This window comes from Oncorhynchus tshawytscha, linkage group LG13 (genome assembly GCF_018296145.1).
Source record: "Oncorhynchus tshawytscha isolate Ot180627B linkage group LG13, Otsh_v2.0, whole genome shotgun sequence".
NCBI lineage: Eukaryota > Metazoa > Chordata > Actinopteri > Salmoniformes > Salmonidae > Oncorhynchus > Oncorhynchus tshawytscha.
In genome coordinates, this window is record NC_056441.1 from 39,018,263 (window position 1) to 39,038,179 (window position 19,917).

At 44.0% G+C, this 19,917-nt stretch overlaps 1 protein-coding gene across 1 annotated transcript in view; it reads left to right on the plus strand.

Annotated features, from left to right (window-relative positions):
- The window catches only part of LOC112264892 (exostosin-1b), a 129,391-nt gene that overhangs the window by 88,975 nt on the left and 20,499 nt on the right, over positions 1-19,917 (plus strand). The window contains exons 5-8 of the mRNA XM_042295722.1: positions 2,908-3,040; positions 4,670-4,788; positions 11,325-11,420; positions 16,329-16,418. Coding sequence (XP_042151656.1) covers positions 2,908-3,040; positions 4,670-4,788; positions 11,325-11,420; positions 16,329-16,418 — 438 coding nt within the window. The remainder of the gene's footprint in view (positions 1-2,907; positions 3,041-4,669; positions 4,789-11,324; positions 11,421-16,328; positions 16,419-19,917) is intronic.

Below are 19,917 nucleotides of genomic sequence, written 5' to 3' on the forward strand. Positions count from 1 at the left end.
ATTCCCATGAATTTAAAAAAGTGTGATTGTGTCTCAATGTAATCAAGGTATGAAATGGTAGTTATTACAGTCTCTTTTTGGGGTTAGTTGGTGTCAATTTGCAGTGTACAAATGATTATAATTATGCTCCGTCCCCCCCGACAATCCGCTCGGGCAAATACAGCCCGCAGCTGAATCTAATTGCCTACCCCCTGGTCTACGACATAGCTTGGCACCAATCTCAAATGTATCTCTATTTTCTACACAGCCTTGGAGCAAAACTAGCCTCATGCCCCACAATCTCATCCATATCGTCAATCTGAGTATTTATGCTAGCCGCACCAACCTGATGGACATCTTTAGTCTGTCGTGCCAATCACCTTTATCTCTACTAGCCTCAACCTGGGATTGCTGCCATCTCACACACAGGTCTCCATCCGTCTCAGTGTTTGGGCACCAGCTCGGCGGTGGCACCCAGGCTTAACCCCACTGACGTGCTGTCACTCTGTGCTAAGGTGGGGAGGAGGGCGGAGGACATTGTAACACGGCACAGCCCGGGTGACTTACCGTTTTGTTGTTTATGTGCCGAATGTGTTCAAGGGAGAGACGGGGGGACGGGGACACACACACACTATATATATAAAAGTATGTGAACACACCTTCAAATTAGTCGCTTCGGCTATTTCAGCCACACCTGTTGCCGAGAGGTGTATAAAATCGAGCACACCGCCATGCAATCTCCATAGACAAACATTGACACTAGAATGTCCTTACTGAAGAGCTCAGTGACTTTCAGCGTGGCACCGTCATAGGATGCCACCTTTCCAACAAGTCAGTTTGTCAAATTTCTGCCCTGCTAGAGCTGCCTTGGTCAACTGTTAGTGCTGTTATTGTGAAGTGGAAACGTCTAGGAGCAACAACGGTTCAGCCACGAAGTGGTAGGCCGCACAAACTCACAGAACGGGACCGCCAAGTGTTGAAGCGCATAGCGCATAAGAATCGTCTGTCCTCGGTTGCAACACTCACTACCGGGTTCCAAACTGCCTCTGGAAGCAACGTCAGCACAAGAACTGTTCGTCAGGATCTTCATAAAATGGGTATTCCATGGCCGAGCAAGCGCACCAAAGCCCAAGATCACCATGCGCAATGCCAAGCGTCGGCCGGAGTGGTGTAAAGCTCGCCACCATTGGACTGGAGCAGTGGAAACGTTCTCTGGAGTGATGAATCACACTTCACCATGGACGAGTCTGGGTTTGGTCAGATGCCAAGAGAACACTACCTGCCCTAATGCATAGTGTCAACTATAAGGTTTGGTGGAGGAGGGAAAATGGTCTGGAACTGTTTTTATTTTTTTTTTTATTATAGCAGCAAAGGGGAGACCAACTCCATATTATTGCCCATGATTTTGGAATGAGATGTTCCGACGAGCAGGTGTCCACATACTTTTCTTTGTGTAGTGTATGTTAATGCCGTTGCGGCTGAGTTGGCGGAGCGAGTAAACAAGCAAGAGAACAAACCAACCAATCACGTTGCGTTTCCTGTCACGAGGGTTGAGAAGTTTTGACCAATCACAAAGCCAATGGAGCCTTCTCTGTTCCTGTCGATTCCCGGCACACCTATGAAACGGAATTACAGTGTGTTTCCAAAACAGAGCGGATTTATCTGTTATTCTCCTAATTGGCTGATTTTAGCTGTTGGGGGGCTAGATTGAGTCGTCCATCATGCTCAGCTAGGACGCTCAAGAGGAAGGAGTTCAGCCATGCAAGAGAAATAGCCCTTCATACGGTCTTAAGACCCTCGTTTTGAAGGTGGTGAGTGCTTTTTTTATTGAGAGGCTAAAGGATTCCAAGTTAATCTGTCGGGCTGAGGCAAATGGTTATTGACTGGCCTGAGGGGCCGTAGCAGTGGAAAACTGCCTCTCGTTTCTTATCCCCACCTCTGCAGATTAATTTTTATATTGCTTTGTCAATATTATTCACGTATTCTACAGCGCCATGATCACATGGAACTCCCTTCCATCTCCTATTACTCAAGCAAACAGCAAAATACCTTTGAAAAACAGATTAAGCAACATCTCGTGGAACAGTGGGGACTGTGAGGGCACACACACACACACACACACACACACACACACACACACAGACACACAGACAGACACACACACACACACACACACAGACACACACACAGACACACACACACACACAGACACACACACAGACACACACACACACACACACAGACACACACACACAGACACACACACACACACACACACACACACACAGACACACACACACACACACACAGACACAGACACACAGACACACACACACACACACAGACACAGACACACACAGACAGACACACACACAGACACACACACACAGACACACACACACAGACACACACACACACACACACACACACACACACACAGACACACACACACAGACACACACACACACACACACACACACACACACACACACAGACACACAGACACACACACACACACACAGACACACAGACACACAGACACACACACACACACACAGACACATAAAGCATAGAAATCCACGTTTGGGAAACCCTAATGTAAAGAGTACTAAACAGGGTCAGTCTACTATAGGGTTCTCCATCCCTGTTCCTGGAGAGCTGCCCTCCTGTAGGTTTTCACTCCAACCCCAGTTGTAAACGAACCTGATTCAGCTTCTCAACCAGCCAATTATTGCATTATACAGCTGTCTGCGACGTTCAGAATGTTTCTCTCTACTGGACACACACCTAATGCTAATAATATAGTGGTATATGAGTGAATAACAGAACCTCAGTGTATCTGTTTTTGAGTGACTGGTGTTTTAGGGTCTATGAATGTTCTGTTGGAGGGACTGGTTTAACCTCTGCCCATCTCCTCTTGCCCTCCAGATCATCCAGGACCGGGTGCTGCAGCAGGAGTCCAGGAGCACCTTGATGTGGAACAGCCACCCCGGGGGGCTCTTCGCCCTGCCACAGTACTCTGCCCACTTGGGAGACTTCCCCTTCTACTACGCCACCCTAGGTGAGCCCCCCTCTCAATCGACCACTCAATCAAATGTATTTGTATGGCCTTTTCACACCAGCTGTTGTCACAAAGTGCATTTTACAGTTACCCGTTCTAGATCCCAAAGAGCAAGCCCAAGCGGGAACACATTTGGCTCGGGAAAAACTCCACTCCATCGCATTTATTGCATGGTAGCACCAGTCGTTCCGTATCTGTGTAACAGCAGTCCTTTACCGATTGTCTTGAGCTATAGATATACTAGGGCTACACAAGGGAAGTCACCTTGCCACACCAGAATATCTCATCTCATTTTGTTGTGTGTTTGGTCAAGTAGTAGGTACATGCTATCTATGTTATGGGTAGAGTCCTTGTGTCTTCTTAAACATTTCCCTTAGCCTATGATATACTGCTAACCCCCGTCCAAATGTTGTTGTTTTTTAAATGAGAAGCGTCTGTTTCTAGAAACTTGGATTCCAGCTGTGACAGAGTCTTAAATGACTACGTAGCCGAGACGCTGTCCCATGAGATCAATTGACTTGTTACAGTGGCTATAACAACGTGTTACTCGATTGACCCTTGATTGATGCTCGCATTAGGCCCGCTGACACGCCTAATGGTCAGTCAGTCGTTCGTTTCACTCAGTGAGCACGGCATATACCGCTGCGCCGGTTCACCAACACAAACTGCGCCTCTGTAACAATCTGTGACCTCAAAGGCCTTTTTTTAGTGCGTCCCAAATGGCTGCCTATTCCCTATGTAGTGCACTACTTCTGACCCAGAGCCCTATAGGCCCAGCTCAAAACTAGTGCACTATAAATGGGATAGGGTGCTATTTGGGATTCTTCTCCTCTGTAACTCTGTCATCTCGTCGATGAAGTCAGGTAGTCAGCTCCCTCAATACACAACCCTTTTGATCGAGCACCTCGATGCGAGGCGCAAATATTACAATTATCGCGGGGTGACGAGCATTGATTACCCTGCGGTGAGTTTTATTTGTTTTTCACGGAGTCAACCAATTAAGCATGTGGAGGTTTTAAAGAGACAAGGTGGAGTGTTGGAGGACTAAATGAGACCGATAAAACAGGAGAATCGATCTCGTAATGACACTCCGAATCCAATCTGTTATTATGAGGAGCCAATGCCTCTACCCCTTAAAAATGATTTGGTGTTCTGGATATGAATTGGACACCTAGTGAGATCAATCATTTAATAAGGAGTCCCCTTTCATCTCGTAAATAATAACGTCATAAATCAGCTGTTTGTGTAAGCATGGCCTACAAGTAAATACTAAAGCCTCGTCACCAATAACTACAATGTGAAAACATACAGAGAATGAACCATTTTTAGGTCTAGTTTCGAATGATTTCTCATAGAAATGTGTGTTTTATTTTATGCCTGCTGTAATTGAGGATAATGACTGAACAAACTGATGATTTGGCCAAAAGAAATGTACCTAGAGGCGAAACTTCTGAGATTCACCAATAGTTTTGACCCTTTGTTCAGCTATAGACCGAGTGATGTCAATATCCTACTTTATGTTTGTCTGTGTTCCAGCCATCCGACTTTAACAAATATCATGTTTGTCTGTATTGTAGGTATCAAACCTTACCAGTAATACTGTACGTTTTGACCTGTTTTATGTTCCAGGTATAAAACCGTACCCCAAGTTCACAGCTGTCATCCATGCAGTCACCCCCCTGGTCTCCCAATCCCAGCCCATCCTCAAGCTCCTGGTGGCTGTTGCCAAATCACCGTATTGTGCACAGGTAAGAAGCCACAAACGTGTTTGTGTGTGTGCACATTCCTGCTCATGTCCTCCAATTGTCGGAACTCTCCCGAAACCCAATATTACTCCCAACTGTGAGGGATTTCGTAGCATCATTGCCCAGACAAAAGGACATCTTCTCAAGCACCAGTGGATGACCAACCTCACTCTCTACCACCTCAGAGTTAACTCACGTGGATTGAATTACAATCTGTACCGATTGGTCATCTCTCTCTCTCTCTGTCTGTGTGCGTGTCTGAAAGCGCCGTGGGCCAGCTGGATACAAGAGGTATTGGTTTTAACCAGGGCTGGGGGAATTAAACCAAAGTCCGATAGCTGTGTTTACTATAGCGTGTTACACACTCCCAAATGCATCTTAATTGTGTAGGGAGGTGTACAACTCTCCCTTCTATATAGAAATGCTTTGTATTCTAGATTGCAGGCTCCCTATGCAAAGCGGAGAGCCAGGCACATAAGAAAAGTATCAACATTTACATCATCTCACTCTCAGCCCACAAAGACTTCCATGTTGAGGGGGACGGGAAGTAGAGAAGAGGGATATAAATAAATGAATGGGAGGGAGAGAATGAAAGAGAGAAAATGGGGAGAGAGAGAGAGAGAGAGGGTGGGGAGAGAATTGGGAGCAAAAAAGCTTTTGAGACGGCGCTGGCAGAGACATGCATGCAGAGATTGTGGACTTCCTGCTGTGAGTGCGCGTGTTCCACAGTTTTACAGAGGAACTGTGTCTGTCGCTCACATCACTGGCACACATATACACACACTCATACTGAAACACACATACACGATACACTGAACTTATAATACCAACATGTTCAAATTTTTTCATTTCATGTGTTGGATCTAGAAGCACAAGCATTTCGCTACATTCGCATTAACATCTGCTTGTGTATGTGACAAATAAAATATGATTTGATACTACCAACATTTTCGCCCCTACCGAGCTAAATAACCCGCTGGCGCCTGTTTAAAAAATGGTAATTAAGTCAGTTGTTTATAAATTCAGTAAATGTTTTAAGCAACAGCAATTACTAGTCTCTTATATTCACCGATCCAATAATGTCCACTTCGCTTTCATGTGCATATCAGCTGCATTCCGTACTGTTAAGGTGACCGTATTACCACCACACCGGCGGTGTGGAAGAACTTGACTGTCCTGCAAAGAGCCCTGACCTTAACCCTATCGAACACCTTTGGGATGAATTGGACTTCTTAAAATTAAGCACATTAATCCGCTTTGCAACGGGTGTAGAGCCTAACTGGCAGTGCCTTGGGAAAGTATTCAGACCCCTTGACTTTTTCCACATTTTGTTATGTTACAGCCTTATTCTAAAATGGATTAAATCAAAATAAAAAAACACACAATACCCCATAATGACAAAGCAAAAAACAGGTTTTTAGACATTTTGCACATTTATGACAAATAAAAAGTATTCAGACCCTTTGCTCTGAGACTTGAAATATGTTGAGATCAGGTGCACCCTGTTTCCATTGATCATCCTTGAGATGTTTCTACAACTTGATTGGAGTCCACCTGTGGTAAATTCAATTGATTGGACATGATTTGGACAGGCACACACCTGTCTATGTAAGGTCCCACAATTGACAGTGCATGAGGTCGAAGGAATTCTCCATAGAGCTCTGACAGGATTGTGTCAAGGCATAGATCTGGGGAAGGGTACCAAAAGATTTCTGCAGCATTGAAGTTCCCCAAGAACACAGTGGCGTCCATCATTCTTAAATGGAAGAAGTTTGGAACCACCAAGACTCTTCCTAGAGCTGGCTGCCTGGCCAAACTGCGAAATCGAGGGAGAAGAGCCTTGGTCAGGGTGGTGACCGAGAACCTGATGGTCACTCTCACAGAGCTCTGGAGTTCCTCTGTGGAGATGGGTGAACCTTCCAGAAAGACAACCATCTCTGCAGCGCTCCACCAATCAGGCCTTTATGGTAGAGTGGCCAGACGGAAGCCACATCTCAGTAAAAGGCACATGACAGCCCGCTTGGAGTTTTCCAAAAGGCTCCTACAGACTCTCAGACCATGAGGAACAAGATTCTCTGGTCTGATGAAAGCAAGATTGAACTCTTTGGCCTGAATGCCAAGAATCACTTCTGGAGGAAACCTGGCACCATCCCTACAGGGAAGCATGGTGGTTGCAGCATCATGCTGTGGGGATGTTTTTCAGTGGCAGGGACTGGGAGACTAGTCAGGATCGAGGCAAAAACTAACTAAGCAAGGTACAGTGAGATCCTTGATGAAATCCTGCTCCAGAGCGCTCAGGACCTCAGACTGGGGAAAAGGTTCACCTTCTAACAGGACAACGACCCTAAGCACACAGCTAAGACAACGCAGGAGTGGCTTCAGTACAAGTCTCTGAATGTCCTTGAGTGGCCCAGCCAGAGCCCGGACTTGAACCCGATCAAACATCTCTGGAGAGAACTGAAAATAGCTGTGCAGCAACGCTCCCCATCCAACCTGACAGAGCTTGAGAGTATCTGCAGAGAATAATGAAAGAAACTCATACCCAAGGCTGTAATCGCTGACAAAGGTGCTTCAACAAAGTACTGAGTAAAGGGTCTGAGTACTTATGTAAATGTGATATTTCAGTTTTTTTCTTTTCTTTATAAAACCCTGTTTTTGGTTTGTCATTATGGGGTATTGTGTGTAGATTGATGAGGAAAAAAACAATTTCATCAATTTTAGAATAAGGATGTAACATAACAATGTGGAAAAAGTCTAGGGGTCTGAATACTTTCCGAAGGCACTGTACGCAGCTCGTGAGTTTCGAGTTTTGGGAAGATCATTTTCACCATAACAATGCACCTTTATAAGTACACGCATAATCGCATTTGTGGTCACTTTTGAGAATGGTGTATTCCCGCTAATTGATTGCATTTAGCATTGCTGCAGTTTTAATGTGAAGAAATAGCCTTAATAGTTTTAACATTTTAAGCTAAATGCTCTGATCTGTTACATCAGCCTCATTCGCTTTCAAAAGGTGTTTTGATGCTTGTATTCATTTGGGATCTATTGCATTCCACAACTGTCCCCAAACTATGTTTGGAATATTTATTTCTCGCACAGAATAGTATAGTCAACTTTTGTACTATTGGGGATCGTAGATTGACATAGGCTAGTGCTTTTGTTGTCCGTTAGGCCTACTCATCTTGTTGGCTGACCAAAGTAAATGTGGACAGTTCTTCCAACATCTTCATTTATGCACCTCGGAATTCGAATAAGAATACGCGCAGTTGCGTCCCAAATGTGTCTGTCTTGTGAGAAGGACCCAATTACGTGACGGGCTTTGGCTAATAAGAATTTAGATATTTGAGAGAGCCATGTGAGTGAGAGGTGCTTCGGAGCACCCTGACAGGAGAAGGGAATTATAATTATTATATTCAGCCCAAGGGCACAACGGCCACTGGCCACAAAAGGCATGGATTTATTTTAGGAGCTTTACGGCCGCGGAGGGGATGCCGCTGGGAAATTTGAGTCATTTTCAAGTGCTTGTCAAATTGTGAATGAGAGACTGATGAAGTGTGTGTAGCCTGCACACAAAAACAAAAAAACAAAGCAGAGCTCATGCCTTTCATGCGACTTTTTTCAAATCATCATTGGAGCCATAGAATGTATTAAAACATATATAGCCCAACGTTTGTATCACAACTAAAGTTGCATAAATAACTCTAAATTAAGCATATAGGGAGGACCTGTTTCTCTAACCGCTCAACACAGGAAAAAACGCATGTGCGCACTTCCTCAAATTGTTTGGAGACAATATCCTTTGTCTTCAGCTACGTTCAATTTGATTCTTCATACGATAAAATAATATTAAATAATTACACAAAATTCTGCTAAATGAACTAGTGTAGCCCACGTCCATATGGCATAGCCATATCAGGGCCTAACATAAGGACAAATCAGAGTACGTATGCTATTCTGTTCTTCTGAAATGGACTACAGGAGTTGCTAAATGTGTTTATGTCAATTAACGGTCAATTACAGTGAGGCCGTTATTTGCTTGACAATCAATGGTTTGACAAAATTGAATGACGTGCCACGGCACTATCCCCCACCAGCCCTCATTCACCTGCTTCTCTCCATCCGCTCTTCCTTGTACATCTATTAAAATAGAATTTAGCCTTGGTGGCGAGCGGGGATGGAGCCTCGATCAGTCTGCTGGTACATTTGATACATTGTAGCAGTGTGCAGAGTGAGCTACATTAATACATTGTATATCATTTCATCCTTGATATAACCAAGAGCACAGGCCAGCTGAGTACAGGCTTTGCAAGTTCGCTGTCACGCAGCAGTGCCAGAGGGTTTATAAACAGCTTTGCAACAGGCGTGCTTGTAACTTTAGAGCAAAGGAAACGGCTGGTCTCTAGCTCAGATGTGTTTTGTTTTTTTCCGCACGCATTTTATATCACTTCGCAAACCATGTGAGCGGGGCGTTTTAACATAATCCCGGCCCACAAATGATTGGTTTGATAACAAACAACGTTGTTTAGTCATTTTACCTAGCTAATTATCGCCCTGGTAACGTGACAGTAGGTCTATGCACATTTGATTGGCACTAGAAGAAAGGAATAAGGTCTGCTACTCATGAGACGCGTCAAAGGATTCATAGAGACCTAACTATATATATTTTTTTAAATTGGTCTCTTTCTGGTGCCCCTTACATTCTGTTTGGTGCCTAACTTTAAAGTCGGGAGCAGGGTGTACGTTTGGGAGAGAGGCGTGTGTGTTTTGTGTGAGAGAGGGAGAGAAAGTGTGTGAGGGAGTGTGTGTCTGTGTTAACTGAAGTGTATAGGGTTTCATGCAGTGTTTTCTGCCACAATGACATGCAGATCATTATGCATGTACAGTTGAAGTCGGAAGTTTACATGCACTTAGGTTGGAGCCTTTAAAACTCGTTTTTCAACCACTCCACAAATTTCTTGTTAACAAACTATAGTTTTTCCAAGTCGGTTAGGACATCTACTTTGAGCATGACACAAGTCATTTTTCCAACAATTGTTTACAGACAAATTATTTCACTTATAATTCACTGGATCACAATTGCAGTGGGTCAGAAGTTTACATACACTTAGTTGACTGTGCCTTTAAACAGCTTGGAAAATTCCAGAAAATTATGTTATGGCTTTAGAAGCTTCTGTACCTGTGGATGTATTTCAAGGCCTACCTTGAAACTCAGTGCCTCTTAGCTTGACATCATGGGAAAATCTAAAGAAATTAGCCAAGACCACAGAAAAAAAATGGTGGACCTCCACAGGTCTGGTTCATCCTTGGGAGCAATTTCGAAACGCCTGAAGGTACCACGCTCATCTGTGCATACAATAGTACGCAAGTATGTACACCATGGGACCATGCAGCCATCATACCGCTGAGGAAGGAGACGCTTTCTGTCTCTTAGAGATGAGCTTACTTTGGTGTGAAAAGTGCAAATCAATCCCAGAACAACAGCAAAGGACCTTGTGAAGATGCTGGAGGAAACGGGTACAAAAGTATCTATTTTCGCAGTAAAACAAGTCCTATATCGACATAAGCTGGAAGGTCGCTCAGCATGGAAGAAGCCACTGCTCCAAAACCGCCTTAAAAAAGCCCGACTACGGTTTGCAACTGCACATGGGAACAAAGAGTTGCCTTTTTGGGGAAATGTCCTCTGGTCTGTTGAAACAAAAATAGAACTGTTTTGCCATAATGACCATCGTTATGTTTGGAGGAAAAATGAGGAGTCTTGCAAGGTGAAGCACGGTGGTGGCAACATCATGTTGTGGGGGTGCTTTGCTGCAGGAGGGACAGGTGCACTTCACAAAATAGATGGCATCATGAGGTAGGAAAATTATGTGGATATATTGAAGCAACATCTCAAGACATCAGTCATGAAGTTGAAGCTTGGTCGCAAATGGGTCTTCCAAATGGACAATGACCCCAAGCATACTTCCAAAGTTGTGGCAAAATGGCTTAAGGACAACAAAGTCAAGGTATTGGAGTGGCCATCACAAAGCCCTGACCTCAATCCTATAGATTGTAGGCAGAACTGAGAAACCGTGTGCGAGCAAGGAGGCCTACAACCTGACTCAATTACACCAGCTCTGTCAGGAGGAATGGCCCAAAATTCACCCAACTTATTGTAGGAAGCTAGTGGAAGGCTACCCGAAACATTTGACCCAAATTAAACAATGTAAAGGCAATGCTACCAACTACTAATAATAGGAATCCTATTTAAGCTCTCAATTGTGGGGTGGTTGGATGGATTTAAATGTCAGATGTTTTGAATTGGATAATGAAATGTTGAAGACGTACGATGGGGGAATGTGGTGTTATGTGGTTAGTAAATTAAAATGAAGTGTCATTTTAGAATGTCATATCTGTGATTCTCATGAGATATCTTTCTCCTGCTCTCACACCTTTTAACTCCCCCACCCCTTCTAGAATCTCAATTGCTGTTTCTGTCTCCATGTCTCTTCCTTTCTCCCCAACTCTCTCTGTCTCTCTCCGTCTCTCTCCTGTCTCAGATCATTGTGCTGTGGAACTGTGACAAGCCTCTCCCTGCTAAGCACCGCTGGCCTGCAACCTCCGTGCCCGTCATTGTCATCGAGGGAGAAAACAAGGTGAGCCTGCCTCGCACGCATGTCCTTTGAAGAGCTGGGCTGCCATTTTGGTTTCTCTACACACCCTCAAATAAAATGTCTTCATTTTGGCTTTACTGTGCCCCTAAGCCCTGTTCAGTGCCATCATTTTGGCTTTACTGTGCCCCTAAGCCCTGTTCAGTGCCATCATTTTGGCGTATATCTATGCTTTGATCATTTGACAACTTGACCACAGAATTTCTGAACCCAGAAGCCCAACATTGCGAAACTTCCGGGAACGCTTCGCGAAGCCGACTCGACGTACCAGAACGAGATTTGGGGTGAATGTCTTAAGTAGCTAAGCATGTTGTTTGCTCCCACCTTATACTGAAGGAGTGCCTTTTGATTTGACGGCCTGCACATGTGCAGTTCGGAGCGACACAACTCTTTTCTTACGCTGTCAATCACAGAGGGAGCGTGGTTTTGGGCTGTGGGTCGGCGACAACAGCCAGAGTTGAGTACAGCCGGGTCTGTGGTTTGTTGTGCTTGCAGCTGGCTTGTTGTTTACTGTGGCGGACCCAGCCAAACATGGCGAGCCTCTCTGAGCCACCAGCCTGGCGGTTGGTAGTGGGGGCACAGAAGGAGAGGAGAGCTATTTCTGGCGCCTCTGGGCTGGCATGGTGGCCATGTGGGCACTGCTTTACGACTCTTCAGCTTAACACTAGAACCGCTGAATCAGTCATTTTGACTGCATGAGTTTAATTGTTTTTATTACTCTGCCATTTTTTTAAAGTCTCGCTCCCCCGTCCTTGACCTTTCCTAAATAAGTCTATATAACACCGTATCGTCGTTAGAATCTTAATATCACAAACAGAACTGGAGTTTACAACCAGTTTTAGGAGGTCATGTCATGCATAATTATGTCATCGCCAATAGTGAATGAAGAACAGGGCGGGCCATTCTGTTGTATTGATCCATTCTAATTCTAATCTTTAAATGGTATCTACCCCATATCAATCCACTGGATCCAAGCGTATCATATCAGTCTACTCTGACCTACTTTGGAGTCGGCTGCACAGTGAGAGCTTGCCTTATTGTGTACGCTGAACATCTTTCAATATCTGGGAAAATATCCACAAGCGAGCGAGTGTCAGAAGATGTGGTCTTGATGCTTGTGGAACCTTACGTTGGCCATGGGAGCAGTGTCACCGTGGACTAATTTCTTCACTGTCATTGGCGAACAAGTTGCTTGCAAAGAAAACAAGTCTGGCAGGTACCATGAACAACGTGAGCCGGGAGCTCGCTCCCTCTGCACAAAATAAGGCACCTGCACAGCTGTTGTACTCCACAACATGGGCTGAAGAATGACAAGACCACGGGAACACAACCAAGAGAAAACGGGCGACTACTACGCACTTACAACCAGACAAACGTATGTTCGTGTGTCAAGCAAGTGAGTGTTATGAAGATTTGTGTTAACTGTTGGGACAAGGGGTAACAGCTAAAGCGAAATCCAACCGATGCCATTGCGTGAAGACGCACACAACATAAGCACGAGCTGACAATATATCTTTTTACTGCAGTCATATCAACACTTGTATACACTATAATTCCTTTTTTTGTGCTGATCGTGACTAAGGCCACTTGGTGCTTATAATGATGTTTAGGCTACTGTTTTCATCATTTGACCTCTGGTCTTGGTGGTTGGTGTATATTTTGTCTTCTCGTTATCGTTATAAAAAGAAGCTGTTACCGTGTTCCAACACTTTTGCTTCATAGTTGTAACAAAAGCATTCCACAAAACTGGTTTATTCAACACTTAATGTTTTGTTGTTGTGGGGTGGGGGGGGTTAGTTTTTACATAGCCTACAGTAACAAACTATTTAAAGTGCTGTTGTGTAATTTGAAATAAATAAAACAATCGTATTCTGCTATCCAAGGCCTTCCTAAACAACCAAATGATTATGAAATGTATTAATTACACTGTTAGAATGTTGCACTCAGAATGACTGCTCATTACTTTGAGGGTGGGGGGGGGCTCGAGACCCAGGTCCTCCCGCTGGGTCACCCAACAGTGTTATTGTGGTCTGCACCACACATTTTGTTGGCTCTCGCTCTCTGTCTCTGTGTGTCTCTTTCTCTCGCACAGTCTTTCTTTACCCTCTCTCGCTATACTTCACTGTTTCTCTCCTTCTCTCTCTTTTTCCTGTTTCTATCTTCCTCCCTCTCTGAGGAATGTGGGAGGCTGATTCCTTCTCTAAGAGCTCACATTCCTAGCGCGTACAAGCCCCTCCCCCCAGGTAAACATGTCACACTTCTAACATTAAAACCATCTGTGATGGGGAATGAAATCGCATCCTCATCTTATCCCCCCTCATCTTATCCCCCCCCTTTCTCTCAATTCAAGGGCCTTATTGGCATGGGAAACATGTTAACATTGCCAATGCAAGTGAAGTAGGTAATAAACAAAAGTGAAATGAACAATACAAATTAACAGTAAACAGTACACTCACAGAAGTTCCAAAATAATAGGCATTGCAAATATCATTATGTATAGTGTTGTTGTGATGTGCAAATCTCTCTCTCTCTCTCTGAGCGACTAAAATGTTGCTGGGAATTGTAGACATTTGGAGTCATTTGTGTTATTTGTTAGTTGTTTTTGTCGCACTTCTCGGCAATCTGAGTCATTCAAGATGTGTTCCATTTAGGGCACTTTGTGGCAGAGGTCGGCGGGTACGAAGTGTTGTTTTGACTAATCAGCCTCTGTTCTCTAGTCTCTCTACCAAATGCTTTATGCAGTATACATACACACACACACACACATTCTTTAATGTAAGCAGTAGCTTTTCGAAAGAACAGGGATTCCTGGAATGACCCGACCTTCAGAACTGAGTGTTGTCTCCAGAGAAAAGGTTACAAGGAAGTGTGTGGCTGTTATACGGAGTGTTTGAAAGGAGGGGGGTGTGTGAAGTGTCTGTGTTCCATGCATGTGTGTGGTTCCGTGGCTGAATGAGTGCGTGAGGCTGTGTGTACTTGTGGGGTGTGTTTGATTTCTAGTGAATGTACATGATACACAGACTTGAGTGTGTGTTTCTCCACCCTTGGCTTTCAGCTCAGTCAGTAAATGTATGTATGGATGGATGGATGGATGGATGGATGGATGGATAGATGTATGGATGGATTGGATGGATGGTATGGATGGATGGATAGATGTATGTATGTATGTATGGATGGATGGATAGATGTATGGATGGATGGATGGTATGGATGGATAGATGTATGGATGGATTGGATGGATGGTATGGATGGATGGATAGATGTATGTGGATGGATGTATGGATGGATGGATGGTATGGATGGATAGATGGATTGGATGGATGGTATGGATGGATGGATAGATGTATGGATGGATGGATAGATGTATGGATGGATGGATAGATGGATGGATTGGATGGATGGATGGATGGATTGGATGGATGGTATGGATGGATTGAATGGATGGTATGGATGGATTGGATGGATGGTATGGTAGAAATTGAAAATACGGGCTTGTCACAATCAGGAAAGGGGAAATTGTGTCATGTGTAAGACTAGGGCTACTTCAGCTAGTGTGTGTTTTGTAGGGTTTCACAACATTCAAGCAGATAATCTCAATCCAATCTATAGTAAGGTTTCCGCCATATTGTTACCATATTCCTAACTGGTCACGAAAGGAGAGTAGAAGACTAAAGAAACCCATTCATGTCTATTGGGACATGTCTTTTCCAGTGCTTGATGTATCGGCATCCCACCCTTGTGCTGTGCCGTTGTAAAATATACTGAACAAAAATATAAACTCAACATGAAAAGTGTTGGTCCCATGTTTTATGAGCTGAAATAAAATATCCCAGAATTTTTCCATACGCACAAAAAGCTTAGTTCTCTCCAATTTTGTGCACAAATTTGTTTGCATCCCTGTTTGTCACGGATCACTCTGGAACTTTCATTACGCACACCTGTCCCCTATTCCCACTGATTAGTACTTGTGCCCTTTGGTTTCCATTGGGCGGTCCATTATTGTTATAATGTCCGTTAGTGATAAATAAAATATCCCAGACATGTTAGTGAACATGTCTCGTTTGCCAAGATAATCCATCCACCTGACAGGTGTGGCATATCAAGAAGCTGATTAAACAGCGTGATCATTACACAGGTGGACCGTGTGCTGGGGACAATAAAAGTTCACTCTAAAATGTGCAGTTTTGTCACAACACAATGCCACAGATGTCTCCAAGATTTGAGGGAGTGTGCAATTGGCATGCTGACTGTAGGAATTGTCCACCAGAACTGTTTCCAGAGAATTTAATGTTCCTTTCTCTACCATAAGCCACCTCCAACCTTGTTTTAGCGAATTTGGCAGTACGTCCAACCGGCCTCACAACCTCAGACCACGTGTAATCACGCCAGCCCAGGACCTCCACATCCGGCTTCTTCACCTGCGGGATCGTCTGAGACCAGCCACCCGGATAGCTGATGAAAATGTGGAGTATTTCTCTCTGTAATAAAGCCCTTTTGTGGCGAAAAACTCATTCTGATTGGCTAGGCCTGGCTCCCCAGTGGGTGGACTAATGCCCTACCAGGCCCACCAATGGCTGCACCTGTGCTCAGTCATGTAAAAATCCATAGATTAGCGCCTAAGGAATTATTTCAATTGACTGATTTCTTTATATGAAGTGTAACTCAGTAAATTCGTTGAAATGGTTGCGTTTAGATCTTTGTTCAGTATATAATAATATACGCCATTTAGCAGAAGCTTTTATTCAAAGTAACTTAGTCATGCTTGCATACATTTTACGTACGGGTGGTCCCGGGAATCAAGCCCACTATCTTGGATGGTGCAACCGCCATTATCTACCAAATGAGCTACAGAGGACAGTATACTGACCCTGTGTACTCTGTCTCCCCATGCAGGTGATGAGCAGTCGCTTCCTGCCCTACGAGACCATTGTCACCGACGCCGTGCTCAGCCTGGATGAGGACACTGTACTCTCAACCACAGAGGTTAGTGTTCCTCCACACTAAGGATACTGCCTACTACTGTGTTGGAATGGGGGACTACTTTCTCTCCCGAGCTCTGGTGCGCTCCCCTGCTTTTCCTCTACCCTTTAACGCCTTGCTTTTCTAACCTCACCACACTCCACCTCATGCTGTTTTTTTTAATGGCCACTCTCTCCCCATGTAGCTTTCCCCCTTCCCCCCCATTCTCTCGCCTTCTCTGTATCTTTCCCCTATCTCTATGATCATCTCTCAACGCTCTGTCTCTCTCTCTCTCTCTCTCTCTCTCTCTTACCCTCGTTACCCTCCCTCCCTCCCTTCCCCTCTTTTCCCTCCCTTCCCCTCTTTTCCCTCCCTTCCCCTCTTTTCCCTCCCTTCCCCTCTTTTCCCTTCCCCTCTTTTCCCTCCCTTCCCTCCCTCCCTTTTCCCTTTTCCCTCCCTCCCTCCCTCCCTCCCTCCCTCCCTCCCTCCCTCCCTCCCTCCCTCCCTCCCTCCCTCCCTCCCTTCCCCCCTCCCTTTTCCTTCCCTCCCTCCCTCCCTCCCTCCCTCCCACCCCTCCCTCCCTCCCTGTTCTGCTGATGGGAGGGATAATGATGATGTCAGTGTTGGCATTACTCCAGGGCCCTCGGTGCTTTGTGTGGCGCTGTGTCAGCACAGGGACCAGTGGTGTAGTGCTATTTTAGTGAGGGAGCGCTTTTTTATTTTTTATGACGACATCATTTCTTCAAAGTTTATACCGACAGATGAAGCCAATAAAATAGCTTATCATTATAGGATATGCATAAAATGCATCCTCCAATTGCAACATCTGCCACACATATTGTCTAAAGAACACGTTCTATGTTTTAATAGCCTCAAAGTCCAAGTTTAGGTGTAGGCTACATCTTTTCAAAATAGGCCATTACTGTTTGTCGTGAACGATAATTCTTCACGTTTTACCGGTGAAACGTCCAAACTGCATCTCCATGCCAGTCATTTGATTGATCTCAATCAGTTTCATTGGAATATGGATTCAGAATCTTCTTGAATGGCTGTTTCGTGAGCGAATCAGAGCCGATGGCGTTAACAAACTGTTAGCCTGCCTTGTAGTATACAGTGCCCTTTTAAGAAATTCTTCACACCCCTGGACTTTTTCCACAGTTTGTATTTACAAAAGTAAGATTGAAATGGATTAAATTGTCTTCATTTTTTTTAACAATCTACACAAAATACTCAGTGGAAGAAAAATTCTAACTTCAAAAAACAACAACATATATTTAGATAAGTATTCAATCCCTTGAGTCAATACATGTTAGAATCACCTTTTGGCAGCGATTACCATTGTGAGTCTTGCTGGGTAAAGTCTAAGATTATTGCAAATATATTGTAGAATATTTGCTCATTCTTTTTAAAATTCTTCAAGCTCTTTCATTGGTTGTTGATCGTTGCTAGACAGCCATTTTCAAGTCTTGCCATACATTTTCAATCCAATTTAAGTCAAAACTGTAACTAAGCCACTCAGGAACATTCAATGTTATCTTGGTAACTAACTCCAGTGTATGGCCTTTGTTTTAGGTTAGTGTCCTGCTGAAAGGTGAATTTGTCTCCCAGTGTCTGTTGGAAAGCAGACTGAACCAGGTTTTACTCTAGCCTGTGCTTAGCTCTATTCTGTTTCTTTTTATCCTAAAAAACTGCCTAGTCCTTGCCGATGAGAAACATAACCATAACATGATGCAACCACACCATGCTTGAAAATATGAAGAGTAGTACTCAGCGGTGGTACAACAAATGCCAGATTAATACTGCCAATTGAGAAAATTCCAAACGAAACGAGACATGACCTTTTTCAAGGTCAGTCTCGCAAAAAGAAGCATTCTTGCGTTCTAACTACCCGCTATTCAAAGTGCTCTGAACAAATTAAGGGAATCGTTCACAAACATTGGCACATTCTAAGATCCAATGATCGTATCGGTAATGTGTTTATGGATCTTCCCTTGGTCGTATTCTCGCGGGGCAGAAATCTTAGAGATCAATTGGTAAACTCTGATTTACCACCCCAATATATCCCTGCACAACGTGTATTTGCGCCCCTACTGGATGAAAACTACAAGTGTAATGGCTGTGCTCAATGTAATGGCACTTATAAATGTAGATCCTTCAAACACCCCCAAAACAGGGAAACAGATCCCAATCAAAGGTGTCTTCACGTGCTCCACTAAGGCAGTTATTTATCTTATAACTTGTCCTTGTGGTAATAATGATGTGGGTAAAACAAAGAGCGTATTAAAAATACGAATCTCGGAGCATCGTAGCACCATTAGGTGCAAAAACTTGACTTACCCAGTTGCGGCCCACTTTTTGGAAGCAAACCACACAAATTCGTCTCTACGTTATATTGGCATCGAACATGTCACCCTCCCTCGGAGAGGGGGTGACCTCAACAATTTATTGTTAAAACGAGAGGCTGCCTGGATCTTTAATTTAAAGACCCGTGCTCCCTTCGGTCTCAACGTAGACTTTGATATGAAGCCATTCTTGTGATCATTGTGATTTTGCTATTGTAAATGTTTGTAGGTTTATGTGGACAAATTGTATCGATGATCGTACGCTATCCATTTGTTTCTTGTATGATATTTGAATCAATGAGAATTAAACAATAATATCAGGCCACACCCGGCCATGATTACAGACACCCGTGTCTGTCTTTTGACATTATATAAACAGGTGATAAAGACGGCTTGTCTGTCGAAACGATGGACATAAAATATTTTTGCATCTGAGCTCCTAGTGTGTGCGGCTCTCCTTTTTATTTATTTTTTTAAGTGTTCTACTCTGCTAGCCAGCACCTCGCCTAAATAGGTGTGCGTCCCTTTCGCCTCTAGTTGTTTTGCCCCAAACATAATGCTTTGTAGTCGGGACAAAACGTTTATTTCTTTGCCACATTGTACTTTTACAATGACTTTTGTGCCTTTACATGCTATCCACACCGCTCGTGTCGCGGGCGCGGCAAAATAAATGTACACATGTTATGTTGTTCAATCATTGCATCCACACTGCTCGCGTGCCTGGCGCTACAATGGACATGGTTTCTATTTGTGACGCTCAACGTGCTCCAAGTCTGGCCTCTCCCATCTCCTCAATGGTTTTTAGGAGCATATACCCACGTGGGGGATGGAAAGATTAACTTCGGTCCACACCCCGGTAGGTTGTCGTAATGCTGTATAGTTTGTTGCCAACACCCATATAAAGTCCAAAGAAGAAAAAGAAGCTTGAAGGAAGGGTGAGAGATGATGAGGAATTAATTCGGTTTACCGTTTTATCTGTGGATTAATTGTCGGAGTAGAGGACCTTGTGCATTTCAGGTAAAATAACAACCCAATGTTTATATACCAGGACAAATTATCTAGCAACAGCAAGCTAGCTAGCTAAATTGCCATAAATGTTTGATGCTTTTTGACCTGTCCCCAAATTAATATAATTAGTTCAGAGTTTGTTTTGATATTTCAACCTGCGTGTCCTGATTTGC